At 42.0% G+C, this 14403-nt stretch overlaps 1 protein-coding gene across 1 annotated transcript in view; it reads left to right on the plus strand.

Annotated features, from left to right (window-relative positions):
* Nucleotides 1-14403, plus strand: part of FNDC1 (fibronectin type III domain containing 1) — a 62559-nt gene that overhangs the window by 20483 nt on the left and 27673 nt on the right. Inside the window, exons 2-9 of the mRNA XM_021540537.2 lie at nt 1843-2052; nt 2432-2530; nt 4325-4439; nt 5530-5717; nt 6357-6464; nt 8667-8855; nt 9621-11972; nt 13748-13869. Coding sequence (XP_021396212.2) covers nt 1851-2052; nt 2432-2530; nt 4325-4439; nt 5530-5717; nt 6357-6464; nt 8667-8855; nt 9621-11972; nt 13748-13869 — 3375 coding nt within the window. The 5' untranslated portion in view covers nt 1843-1850. The remainder of the gene's footprint in view (nt 1-1842; nt 2053-2431; nt 2531-4324; nt 4440-5529; nt 5718-6356; nt 6465-8666; nt 8856-9620; nt 11973-13747; nt 13870-14403) is intronic.

Here is a 14403-nt window from a genome sequence, read left to right on the forward strand (position 1 = left end):
CAGCAATGCCATTTTAACAATTGCTGATAACTCCATCTTAACCATTGCTGATAACTCCATCTTGGGTACCTTCAGACTCCTGCCAGTCAAACTGTGATGAGGAATGATAAATAGAAACTGGAACTAACTGGTGAAAGGGGAACAATGGTAGTAGAGTGTGGTGCTACCATGAGGCAAGCAATTGAAGCCTTGGAAAGTGCTGGTTTTAAAATCTCAGCTGATCCCCTTCATTCACCCTTAGGGTCGATACAATTCTCTTTGCCTAAAACCACATTTGTTTTAGATGGAATATTTTCCATATGGCTCTCTGGCTGGGCTGGTTCCTTTTGTATCCTTTATCCCTTGCAACTCTATTTTAATTGCAAATGAAACCTGCAGCTTTGACTGGGGAAGCAGAGCTGTTGGGCTGCAGTGTTCTTCCCAGAACATACAGGGCTGTTGAGAGAAAACCAGTACAGTGTGCTTCCACTGCAGCCTGGGAGAGCTGGTTGAGGGGAGATGTTGCTCCCCTCAGCCAGGGCTGGGATGCTCAAAAAAATGTTGAGATCTGGGCATGTGGTGGCTACCAATAGAACATGGGCTCCAGTGAGAGCCTAAGGCAGTGGGGCTGGCCCAGTTTGACAAACAGGAGGAGGGGAAACATGTCTCAGCAGCCAGCTGCTCCTTGGTGGGAGGCTGCAATAAAGTCACTTCTTGGTAGGACCAAGGCACATGTAGAGCTGTAATGCTGGGCAGCAGCTGCAGGTCGCTGTTTGGCAGGTATGGGTTGGACATGAGGAAAATGTGAAATAGTATGGCAGCAGGACCAGGGAAGGGATCATACCCCTCTACCTGGACTGGTGATACTCAGCTATGAGTTCTGTGTCCAGTTTTGGGACCCGCACTGCAAGAAAGACATTGAAGTGGTGGAGGAAGTCCAGAGAAGGGCAACAAAGCTGGGAAAGTTCTGGAGCACAGGTCTTATAAAGGAACATTGTGGGAGCTGGAGTTGTTCAGCCTGGAGAAAAGGTCTCAGGGGAGACCTTGTTAATTCCTACAACTGCTTGAAAGAAGGTTATAGCATGGTGGGAGTCAATCTCTTCTCCCAAGTTGCAAGTGATAGAACAAGAGGAAATGGTCTCAAGTTGTCCAAAAGGAGGTTTAGGTTGGATACTAGGATTTTTTTTTCACTGAAAGAGCTGTCAAACCTTGAACCAATGCGACTTCTTAAAAGAATGCTGCCAACTTGTCAGCAAATGTTAAAAAATACCCAACTTGCATGAGGTACCTTTTATAGTGCTCAAGGGATCATATAATGGGAGTTTGGGCAGTCAAGAATGGAGGCATGTGCAGAACAGACATTTTGGATACGGACCTGTTAGAACAGAATAATTAGAGATGGGTTTAGGAGAAAAGAACCTGCTTTTAATAGTAAAACTGTTCTGTGCTTCATTTTACACTGAACTTTAGTTCTTTCAAAAAAAATAATGTACCAGTGTGTCTGAAGTAGGGAAAGGGGATGTAAAAAAATGAAAAGGAAAAGATTTAAACAAGAAAGCTACAAGACATCCCCAGTTTCTGGCAGGAGTCCTTGTATTATGATATGTTTTCATTTTCAAGGTCTTGCACCAGTCTGTCTGAAGGGCCTGGGAAAAGGCACAGTTGAGTATTTTACATCCCACTTGGAAACCTTGTTGTTACTCCAATTTGGTTTTACAGAAAAAAATTTAAAAGCTGTAAAATTATGCCCTTCATTCTGATCCCAATAGATGTGCTTCCAACAGACATATGTGGACTTCTGATATCATGTGCTCCATAGTAACTATCATGGGGTTTGTGTGTGTGTTTGCTTATTTTGTGAAGAGAAAGGCATGCCAAGCAGACCTCTGAGAGTGCGAGCCCAGTCTCCAGACGGCAAGTTACCTTTTCGGTGGAAACCACCTTATGGAGCAGGCTTCAGGGGTCCACACAGCAGATCCCAAGGCTATCCCCGTGCATATGGAGAGAGCAACCGAAGGATGAGCTATGCTCAGATGCCACAAGAGCGACAAAACCAGGAAGCAAGAAAACTAGGTGAGTCAAATTTCCCTCATAGCACCTGGCTTAGCTAGCACACTTCTGGAGTCCCCTAGGGCTGCTAGGTGAGCACACATCACATGCTGTCCTAGGTATCAAAAGCCCTTCTTCCTAAAATCTTAGTATAATTTTGGTCTGTATCTTAGCAGAGGGAGGGTATTATGTAGAGAATAGGGTAGAAATTGTAGGACAGCCTGATGCTAAGTTAAAGACACACTATGTGCATGTTTGGCACATTAACAGCAGAGGGAAAGGGTGGAGAGAAGAGCCATAGCTCAGATTCTGCTTGCATGTGGTGGGACCACTCTGAAATCCATTATTTCTTTTAAATGAAAAATGTTACAGGAAACTATCTGCTTTTTCCCTGCATGTACAGCCTCTGAATCAGTTCATGTGGTTTCTCTGCCATCAAGGAGCTCACAAGGACGGAGCCAACCTGTCTATAGGTCATCTTTAACTAAAAGAAAAGTCACAGGTATGTTTGTTTCACTAATGAGTGGAAACAATTGGATGCAAAGAGATAGCTTTGTGATTTTTAAACTGGAAATCTTGGTTCTAGTGCTACTAGGTTATTCTCTTTGTAGTAAAGACCTTGATGGATGTCTCTAATTCTCTAATTCAAACAGGATTAATAAAATAATACAACTTTGTAACATGGTCGGTTAAGTTTCAGAGGTCCTGTGTGTTTTTTTTTTCCTTTAATCTCTCCTGTCTATCTACTGACAAATGTTATGCATTGCAGTAACTGCATGAGAAGACTTGATTAAATCAAAACCAGGCCTCCCAAAGTGATATGCCTTCTTTTTCTCACATCTATAATCCCTTTTCTGAAGGGTTGAGTATCAGAAGCATCAACCTGGTAAAAGTTTTCACTTTCATTGGAAAGAAGTGATTGCATGCTGCTGGCATGGTTAAAAAGGATGACTGAGATTCTGAGTCATCTCCATGCCAGTGTGCTTTTTCACCCCCTCACACTGTGATATGAATGGCGTAGGAATGGCAAAGTGTTTAGGAGATTTTGATGGTGATAAACACCTATGCCAGAACTGAGAATTGTGGTTGAACTGTATTCAAATCCCATCTCACACCTTTTCTGGAGAGGTGATGCTCACTTTCTTTCTTCAGGCGCTCCCATTGCCAAACTTTGTAAATAGGGCCCCTAGGCTACATGTGGGTAGTAGATGGGTCCTCTTGGCCATTTTTGTATAGTAGCTGTTTGGCTTGGAAAACCAGGAACTGTTTGAAAACCCTCTGTGTTAAAAACCTGTTTGGAAGAGGGGAAATGTGCCTCCCTGCTGCCTGCCATTTGTGCAGACAGTGCTGGAGTTTGGGCTAATGTGCCACTTGCTGAAGAGAAGAGCAATCTCTCCCTGAATTTCAGTCATATATGAGTAAGATCCCTAGAGAATGAGATCATCCTCCAGAGTTTACTGGCTCCTTTTCTTTCCTGAGACATCGATATTTTTTCCAATGTTACTTGTCTATAAAACTCGTCTGGAAGATCGTGCCTTGTATGTTCTGTGCCTTTGTGAGACTTGGAAATAGTTGCCATTACACTAATAAGGAAAAGTAATACATCTCTCATTGGCCAGTAGATAGACTAGACTAAAACAACTCTGATGGACAGATAGAAAAGGAAACCTCATCAAAATTAAAAATCTCAAAATATCAAATTAGTTCCACTTAATTTTAAAATTTTGTAAATTATTTGCAAAAGGTACTCTGATATGTCAAAACAGCCCACTTCAATGATTTTTTCATTTTTTCTTGTATACCATAAAAAAAAATAAAGCTGAATTCAAATAACTTGTTTGAATCACTAAACCCATAAAATATACACTAATTCTCTCTTGTGAAAAAAAATTTGAAGAAGGTTTTAATGCCCTTCAAAATGAAAATTGATTTTAAAATCTCATGATTTTCTTTAAGACAACATTTCTGCTCTCCAGGTACCTCTAGCAGTGCATTTGCCAGAGATGGTGAATATCAGTATATTAATAAAACATTTGCTGTGAGTAACAGTTTGGGTACGATAGAATATTGAAGGACTATAGAATGTATTAGTACTGTGGTCTTGCAGGCACACAGCTAACAAAAGAAATTATCTTTCCATTAAATACCATCAGTAACCATGTAGTCTTCCACTCCCACCTGTATTTCTAAATGAACTGTGCTGTGTGAATATTATAGTGTCAGTTGAAGACATTTGCTGTTTTTTATGAGAACTGCAGTGTTGTTAAGGATATACTGTTCTGTTTTGCCATTTCAGAGGAGGAAGAGGTGGAGATGGCACAAGACATAACTGTTCGAGTTATGTCCTCTCAGTCTGTGCTTGTTACTTGGACAGACCCACTGTATGAAAAACGGAAGGCTGCAGCAAATAGGTACTTAGCCAATGCTGCCAATGCTCTACTGAATACTTTTGCATTCATTTAATTGCTGTTGGTTATGAGAATAATTCAGCTTGCCTCCTAGCACCCTGCTTGTTAGCATTTAGAGATCTGTGTGAGTGTTGTACTACAGCGGTTTACATCTCTTCTGAAACATTGCCAGCACCAGCTCTGGTATTTGGCTGTTCCAGTGTTTGTATATCACCACAGTCAGCAAATCCCCAAAGATGCATGGGCAAAGAAGGAGTGGGGGACAAGGCACAGCCCACAGAGGTGAGGTGTTGAGTTGAGTTGTCAAAACAGACTACAGCTTCAAGATGACCATGCTGTGGGTGGAGTGGGAAAGACACATCACTGCAGTGGGAAAGACACCCATCATTGCACCCTGCATCCTCTGACCCTCCAGAAACCTCATGCAGCTGAGGCTGAGCAGGCTGGGGCTCCTGTGATTGAGAGCTTGGCATGTGGCAGCATGCTGCAGCAGTAGGAGACCAAAACAAACAAGGAAATGGGCTGGAAACTGCCAAGATCTGAAAGCACTGGATTGTGTTGCTCAGCCTGGGAACACTGAAGAGCTGTGGAAACTGGTGCTGAAATGCCCTGAGAGTCACAGCAGTAAAACTAGTAATTTTAGATGTTCTCTATTTCTCTGTGGAAGCAGTTATGTAGGCACACAGGTGGGAACTGAGCCACTGGTTCTGCTCTGGGAGCAAGGGTCTGCCAGCAATCCAGCCATGCCCATGGCCATGGGGTAGTGAGATACTGGTGTGGAACCCCCCAGGATGCCTGGCCCAGTTCAGGAAATCCTGCAGCTTTCCCCCAGGGAAAAGGGTGTTTTGAGTAAGAGTCTTGAAAGAGCCATCTTGGTGAGTCCATCCTTTGGGGTAAAAGTAATCACACTCCATTAGAGGAAGTTAAAAATACACTGGATTTTGTTGTTGGTACTTTGTTGTTTGCACTTTGGTAGGTTCCTCCCTAAGCCCCAGCAAGCTACTTGAGGGCAAAGCATCCCTGTCCCACTCTGGTTCTGCGAATGCTAGACTTCCACATGCTAACTTTTATTTCCCTGTGTTTCTGGTGCCAGGCAGTATAATGTTCGCTATCGGGAAAAGGGGGAATCGGCAAGGTGGGATTACAAGCAGGTGTCCAACCGGCGGGCACTGGTGGAGAACCTATTGCCAGACACTATGTACGAGTTTGCCATCCAAATCTTGGAGGGAGAAAAGGAAGGCAAATGGAGCGTGTCTGTTTACCAGCGGACACCAGAGGCAGGTATGCATTCAAAGTGTCCTTGGGGTAACACAAGTCATAGAGTTTGAGCTGTGGAATAAGGCTGACTTGGGGGAAAGCCAGAACAAGCCACATGATTGCTTGGGGCAGCAGAGGCTTGAGAGTATGGAAAAGGCCTCAGTGCTGCTGCCTGCTCCTGCCCTGTGGTAGTGGAGCACACCCAGCTGCTCTTGTGGAGCAAGGAGAACAAGGGAAATTGTCTTAGGTATTTTTGTGGGATGGTTCAGTACCTTGGACCCCTGCAGCTAGATGTACCTCTTCCTTTGAGAAGAGCAACCTGGATTCCATTCCTCTTTGTGGGCAGCAAATTTAAATCCTCCCTACACCATGGAGAAGGTGTCAGGTCCCTTTGGTACAGGGAAGTGATCCATAACAAATTGCCATGTCATTCTGGCTAAGCCACAATAGCAGTCTTGTGCAGACTTTCTGTTCTTAAAATTATGGAATAAAATTTCGTTACGGCAGTCTGAGAGAGAGATGTGACAGAGACAAGCATGGACCTGAGCCAAGTGTACTCTTCACATTTATCTTTGAAGTAGCTGTATAGGAATCTCTGCTATGGAGTAAAAGGTGTATGCTCTGTTGATTCTTACTTGCCTCTTCTGTATGGCTGTTTCCCAGCTCCTGCCAGCGCACCTGAAAATTTGGACGTTTGGCCATTAAAGGGGAAACCAACCTCTGTAGCAGCATCCTGGGATGCTCTTCCAGAGAGTGAAGGAAAAGTCAAAGGTGAGTCTTCACTGTTGGTTTCTAACTCCCTCAAGGAGCTGTTGTTCTCAAAGGTAGACTGCTGTCCTGCAGTAAGTTGGAACCTTGACTGTGCCAGGATCCTTTCACTTGATTAAACCCAAGCAAGACTTTAATATTTCCAGCCCAGTGTCTCCACAATGCCACTGAGAAGCCACTGTCACTGTCTGCCTGGGATGTCACAGAGGTTCCTGGGGTATCATGCATGCACATTTTACCTCTTCTTCCATTAATAGGCAGATTAAAATGAGGCTCAAGAAGGAAGTTTCCAGAAAGATTTTAAAGAATTAGTTGTAAAATAAAAAAGTTGTGTAATTGCCAAGAAAGTGAGTGAGTTTACGTTGTGTTTTATTTCTAGTTTGTCATGGAAGGAAATCCTCAGTTTAAGAAGCAAACACAAATCTGATTTCAGAAGATCTCATGCATAAATCTTGTGTACTATAGTGTTATTGGACATAGTCATAAAGATAGTTTGCCAGTTGGCTAAGTTTTTGCATAGAATGAAAGAAAAAGCTCTTTCTGGGATTTTTTCCTGTTTCCCTCTGAAAATGAGGCTGATTTTTTTAGCCTCCTGTTCTTCAGCGGTTACCAAGATTGTGTTCTCAAATTACACAAGTTTTTGGAGGTCCCTTATCAGTGCTACAGTATCTTAAGATTTGAAAAATCATTGGCCTGGATGGAGGCACACCGTGTCTGCAAGACCTACTTTATGTGTTCTTCAGGACAGTGGTGGAATTCCTTCTTTTTTTGAAGTCAGTAGAAGTCTTGCCAATTACTTCAATGGAGTTGCAGTTATGTCCAAGAATCATTATTTCTGTAAGAAGGGTCATGCAGGGACATTATCTGATATTTCAAGTCTGCTCCTAATTTTAAACAATCTGTAGCCCTTTGTGCAGTTTTGTCTGCATTGTTCTTAGATGATTCATCCAAGGCAATCATTTTAAAAAAAACTAATATTCAAGGGATGAATGCTTATACACATCTAATATATCGTTGCTTGAGTATGAAGTGTTATAGGAGAGGTCTTATTTTTAAACTAAATAAATGACAAGATATTTTTACTGGCTAACTAAAATCACTGAATTAACATTTCATGGTTATTTTGATAGCATGTGGTAATCAGGAATTTTTGTCTTTAGATCCTTTTGTTTTTCAACCCTGTCCTTTTGTGTATTTATACCACATATTAAAATAATGGGAAAAAATGTTCTCCAGTAGCCATTTGAGAGTTATCAGAAGCTGCACAAGTGTCTCTGCCATGAAAGCAACTCCTGTGTAAAAAGAAGGAAAAGAAAAAATATTGAAAGAAAAAATTAAAAAAAAAATTAATGCATTCTGATACCTTGATTTGTTTTTTAGTGGAGCATTAAATGTATTTGCATATAACATATCGATGAAATTTTTTTCCTTATTTTGATGAACTGTGCATGGATTATTTCTTAACACAATGAATATAGGCTCACTTTCAGAAAAAAAGAGATGCCATTATGTTCTAGAGTCTTCTCATTGTGGCACTATGGGTTCTCAGGTATTATTGTGTGTTTTTGTATAGAGAGAGAAAGCTGGCAGCCCATGAAATTTATTATCAAAACCCTGGTTTTGTCTGATACCTGTGCCTCTTAAAAAGGATTTGAAAATAAAACAGAGCTTGCACATATCTGAGATCTCACTTGCAGTTCTTGGGAGTATAATGGGAAGATTCCTTTTCATGCCCAAAATTCCTATAGGGGTGAAATTTCTCTCAATACAGAAAGCTAAGACAGAGCACAGGTATCACGGTAATTCAAAACTCGAAGGTGAGAGCAGGGTGAGTTTCAAAGTGGCAGCCAGACCTTGCTTTGCTCTCTCTGCTTGGTGTTTGACCGTAGCTCTGGCTAAGCACAGTGTGTCATATTTAGATTTTGTTGGACAGACGTGATGTTGCTACCATTTGGCAAATCTGCAGGGTTGATATTTTCTGGTAGAAGCATCTCTTCTGAATAAGAACAAATATTCAACTTAACCTACATATATACGTGTATCTCTCTCTCATGTCTTTATACTCCAGCTGTTGACTCGGCGTGCATTGCCAGTGTATTAATTTTAGTAATGCACGTTCTAATTCATCCTACCCGTACAGTCTGTCCGCTGGAAACAGGACTGTTTTCAGTTTCCTCCTTCCAACCGTCTGCCAAATCATTTCAGAATACATTCTTTCATACGCCCCGGCTCTCAAGCCATTTGGAGCCAAGTCCATCACCTACTCTGGAGCTACAACATCAGCCATAATAGATGGTCTGCAGGCTGGGGAGCGCTATATTTTCAAAATTCGTGCAGCAAACAGGAGGGGACCTGGTCCTCAGTCAAAAGCCTTCAGTGTTGCCATCCCAGCAGGTGAGCACCAAGCCATGAACCAATGCTGTAATTCACCCACTCTTGCCTTAGTCTCACATGTGTTAATTCTTTCTGATTCAACTCCGCTGCACTCTGTCTAACCTGTGGGATTTGACTTCCTGGATATTGTTTTAGCTTGCTCTTTTCAACATTATATTGTCCAAATAGGTCTTTGTCACTCTGCAGCATGCAAAAGGTAATTTTTATGGACATTTTAGCCTCCTAAATAAATGCATGTCATAATCTATGACAACACTATGTGTTCTTGTTATCCAAAGGTCAAGAATGCAATGCTCTGGGTTTTTGGCTGCTCTGTACCTGACAGCTCCCACTCTTGAAAGTCACTTAGTGTCTTACTCAGATACTACTCCTTGTGTTTGGCTCTTGCCAAAAAGTTACTGTTAGGTTAGCTAAAAAGGTGGGCCACAGCTTTACATGGGATAATGCAGCACCATGCATCAACGTGACTAGATTCTGCTGAAGATTTGGTTCCCCTGAAGGAGTGTTGCAGTCCCTGATTTAAGATATTTGATTTTAATTGGTCTAAGTTTTACCAAAGTAAAAATGCTACAGTAATTCCATCTAGATGCCTTCCTACAACCCAAAATTTATCTTGGCTGGACTCTACAGCCTGGTTAATACATAAATAGTTATTGTCTTATATTCTTGTAAATTTTGTTCTTGCTACCTGTGTATTTTCTGCTTTTGGTCAGTTTTTGTGAATCTTCTATTGTTACAAATAAACACTTTTCTTTTTGCCCCTAGCAGCTCATGAGGATTCAGTAGCTCAGCAAAAGACAAATATTCAAGATAATTCAGAGGCTAAAAAGACTGGGAATGCTGGCTCATCTTCTTCTCAAAGTTCTTCTGTTTCTTCAAAAGCCCAGCTGTCAACTTCTTCTAAGCAGCTGTCTGTTCATTCACCTAGCGTTAGTGATAAAAAGAGTCTTCTTTCTGAATATAAGAACAAAATCTTGACTCGAGGGGTCCTAAGTAAATCTCAGTTACCTTCTAGAAAGACAGGGGAGCTGGAACCTGATCTCCAATCCACTGAGGTGACAGATGATTCCTCCCAGGAAGCTACAACATCACCACCAAAAGCCCAAGACCAGAGGAGGAATGTTAAACTGTTGTCTCCTAGTCGGCCAATCCACCCTGTCCTTGCCTCAGGGAGGATGTCTGTTCGAACCCACACATCTGAGGTGTCAAGCCAAATGAGCACAGAGAAACGTGAGCCACCAGCACTGTTACCGTCATCAGCACAACACCCTTCTGCCTCGTCCATTCCCAGATACACAGATAATGAAACAAAGCAATTGAGGCAAAGCAACACCAATGTGCCTTCTAAGACCTTTTCCCATCCTCTGCCTGCCAAAAGAAACGGTCTTGTGAGCAATGTGGAAGGGAAGCCTGACCCCAAGTCTTCCAAAGCTTCAGAGCCTGGTCACCAGGCCTTGCCGTCAAATCGGCAGTCTGCTCTCTCTCATGAGGGTGTCTTAGGCCATCGCAGTAGGTCTGGCTCTCTAGGTCATTCACACCAACCTGCTTCCAAATCAGCAGATTCCCACACTCATAATAGCCATAACGAGTATGACAGTGAAGAAGCAGAGGACAGAGGAGGACAGCCAAGCTCTAGGTCACAGCAAACAAGGTTATCCTCAGGCTCCAGTTCTCACACATGGAAGGACTCGAAATCAGCTGCGGCGGCTGTCTCATCAAGGTCTGCTGCTCCTGGTTACACTTCACCTCACTCTCGCTCCTCAACCAGTGCCAAATCCAAGGGAAAGGATGTTGATAAGAATTATAAGGAGGACTCACAAGATGAAAACCCCTTATTTCCTACTTTGCCTTCTTCCAGGCAGTCCTCTTCAGCAATCTACTCAAAGAGAAGAAATCCTCAGATCGGTTCTGATTCGCGCTCCAGAAAGACACATGGTGAAAAATCACCCCACTCTGACTCAGAAGAACAAAGTCAAAAAGCTGCTCCAGAAAAGCATTCTCTTATGCAGTCTTCTCTTTCCAAATCCAAACCTGAAGAGCAGGGCAATCGAGAGGTAAAAGAAACGCTTGATCGGTCAAAACCAAGTGAGTCTTTGCCTAGAAAGACACTCTCTTCTCATCTTCCAGCAGAGAAGGCCTCCCACTCAGAGCCTCCACAGAGGGCACAAACCAGTCCTTCCATACTGCATTCAAGGGGCCGGCGCCTCCCATCTCACCGCGCCGTCTCATCCCAAAGTAATGAAGAGTTGCAGGAAGATGATAATGAGGATGAAAGAGAGGGCAGTGACAGAGCAAGCAGGCACTCTGTGTTTCTTAAAGAGGTGTCCTCTTCTAGGGGATTATCTCCTTCTTTCTCTCAGGGAAGCTCAAGTTCATCTCAATCAAAGCAACAGCAGACAGGTTCTCAGGTACCTTCCTACAAACCAAAACACACTCAGCCAAACTCCAGTTCTGCCAGTGATATAGCAAAAGACAACCAGTATACTCAAAGGTTGTCACCCACTTCAAGACAAACTCGTCCTTCATCACCTACTCGCTCTGGAGCTGCCACAAGAACAGTGTCCCAAACAGAGAAAAAAAAGGGCCTGTTGCCCTCAAAAATGTCTAACACTGAACATCCTCAAAAAGTTCCTTCCCCCTCTTCATCTAAATCTCATCAGTCAGTTTCTAATGAAGAGGATGATTATTACAGTGAATATGATCAGAAAGAAATGGAAGAGAGACCCACATCTTTGGCAGCAAAACGGTCCCCTTCTGTTTCTAGAGGTAACAAAAACATATATGAAGACACTGCTAGCAATAAAAGAAAATCTATGGACACTCTTCTACCTCACAAAGTAAGTTCTGAAGAAGAAGCAATGGAAAGACCTTCAATATTAAAAATGTCTTCTTCTGAATCACCAAGAAGCTCTGCCATAGCATCACAGATTACTCAGTCCTCTAACAAACATACCCCATCTAAACCAAGCTTTGTCTGGCCACATTCTTCTGCATCTACCACCACACACACCATTTCTCCAGCAGTTTCTTCCACTTCATCTCCTCGTCAGCGACTACTGAACTCCAGACTAGGGAGCCCCTCTCAGCGCCAATTTGTTAGACCTCCTTATAGACCAGGTATCCTTTGTGCCTTTGTTGTACTAATGTCACTAATTGTATTTTTCCTAAGATCAGCAGTTAGATGAAGAGTCCTCCAGCATGATACAAGTTCAGTTATTTAGTATAATATGATGCTTTTTATTTTGGTGGTTGCTGGGAAGCCTGGTTCTCAAGGACATTGCCTATTTGGTGTAATGTTGTGACTCAGACCCTTTCTCCTGTGGTCTGATCTGCACAGGATCCTGTGATCCACAAAGAGGATGACAGAGTTAGGTGCTAAATTGGAAAAGTTGCTTATTGAGCAATGACTACACCAAATGCTCATTGAAAGCCCATTTGTACTCAGAATATGCCAGCCTCTCAGGTACATAGCTCCTCATCATGGATTGCTAAAAGACCTGTGTAGGTTCCATAGTACCATCTTGCCCATGCCTAGACAGTGAGGTGTTTCCTCATGGTGCCCTGGCATTCCATGTTTTTTTTCTCTGATGAATTTTTAAGCCACTTTTCTCTTTTTTCTAAGTGACAGCTCAGGGTTGCCCATACCTGTTGAGGACTGTGCCCATCACAGCCAGGCCATCTAACACCTTTATGGCTGTGATTTACCCCAAGGGTTAGAGACTTGCTTTCTGCAGAGTATCTGTGGACCTGGGTAATAGAATAGAAGGTCCACTACACATCAAGTTATTTATGCCTCATGTCACCTATGGAAAATCCCTGATAGCCTTGGTGACTTTGCTAGGTAGAAATACCTTTTCTCCCTCCAGTGCATAGGCATCCAAAATAGTATTTAGTGACCTGTGTGTTGTAGTAAATACCTTCTGTGTTATCTGTAGGTAGTAATGTTTGGTTTGAAGTGGCCTCCCTGTTGTACAATGAAGACTGTGCAGCTGGAGTATTGCATTTGATATACTTTAGTCAGACAGTGTTGTGCAGAGATTCACCAGCTTAAAGAGCTTTAAGATGGGAGCAGACCTTGAATAATACCATGGGGGATGAGATATATGGCATGAAAAAGTAAATAACCTCCATACAGATTTCTGTACGGAGGTTATTTAAGGTCACTACTAGAAATGCAATTGTGAAGTTATAACCAACAAGTGTTTAGTTAATTTTTTTTCCAAGTCTATATTTTTTTCCCATTATATTTTTCTGGTGGCAAGTCTCTAAGACGTGAAAGTTGCTGCCCTTTCAGAGCTGGGGGGCCTACAGCTCAGTACTGACATGAGTGTAATTCTGTTTAGCAGTGGTTTTCCAGCTAGAGAAGGAGATTCCTTCATTTTACAGGTTAAAAATATAGGTGTAGAGATAATTCCTATGCCCTCTCCTTTCACTTTGCCACTACAGCTTTGTATAAGGACAGGATTGAACAAGTGGTTGTGTTTAATAATGGCTTTTCCTTCATCCCACTTCTGAAAGATCACTTACAAAGATCACAAACATTTAATGACTGTTGTGCCATGAAGAAATGTTGCCCTGCTTTCCTAAAAAAAAAAAAAAAAAAAAAAAAAAAGGGGAATAGAGAGACCAAATAAACATGATAGAGATGAACAATGAGTGTTTAACCTCTTCAAAAAAATCAATTTCAGATTATTGTGTCAGCTGCAAAAATCTGACAATATCACACAGTTGCTCCAAGAAGTGAAGTGCGTGGTTTGTGGAGTGTGGTGAGGCCTCTTTCTGTTCTTGTTTATATTCAGATCAGCCAGAAAATGAATTTACTTGCAATTTAATATATGGCTTATAGGTTGCACAGCTTTTTTCAGAATAGTGTGTTTTCTTCCCTGTTTCAGGTTATAATGGCAGACCAAATCTTACAACAAAAAATGGAAATGGAAATGGAAAAGTAATCCCTGGTAATAATGGAAAACCAAGTGGACAGAAAGTAATCAATGGTCCTCAAGGAGCAAAGTGGGTATGCTGACCTTCTCTCTAAATTCAAGATGTTTTGGCCTTTTATTGTACCTGTATTTTCATTAAGAAAAGACAGGCAAGCAGTGTCCTCAGTCAATGCAGCTTTAAAGTGAAGCTATACTTAGTGGTTTTGTTTCCACTGTTCCACTGAAATCTAATGACAAATTCTGTTAAAAATTATTTTAACATTTTAAATTTAAAGCCCCATTGGTTGAATTTCAAACTATAACATTACTCCTATAAAATGAAGATAAACTTTTTTTTTTTCAAAATCAGTGAGATTTATGCTCCCCAGTGACAGAGCAAGCTCTTGTCTGCCGTGCAGTGTGAGTGGAGACTGCCTGGAATAGCTGCTGTGAAAGATGTGTTCAGCAATGCTTCTCCCATACTCTCACTCCAGGTAGACGCTCCTGAGCAAGATTTCTGAAATAAAAAGTGCCTCCAGAACTGTCACGATGCTTTAAATGCACTTATGTAGATTTTTGTTTCCCATGCTTGCAGAGGTATATGCAGAAGAGCTCAGATGCCATTGATA

The sequence above is a fragment of the Lonchura striata genome, chromosome 3 (genome assembly GCF_046129695.1).
Source record: "Lonchura striata isolate bLonStr1 chromosome 3, bLonStr1.mat, whole genome shotgun sequence".
In the NCBI taxonomy this organism is placed as follows: Eukaryota; Metazoa; Chordata; class Aves; order Passeriformes; family Estrildidae; genus Lonchura; species Lonchura striata.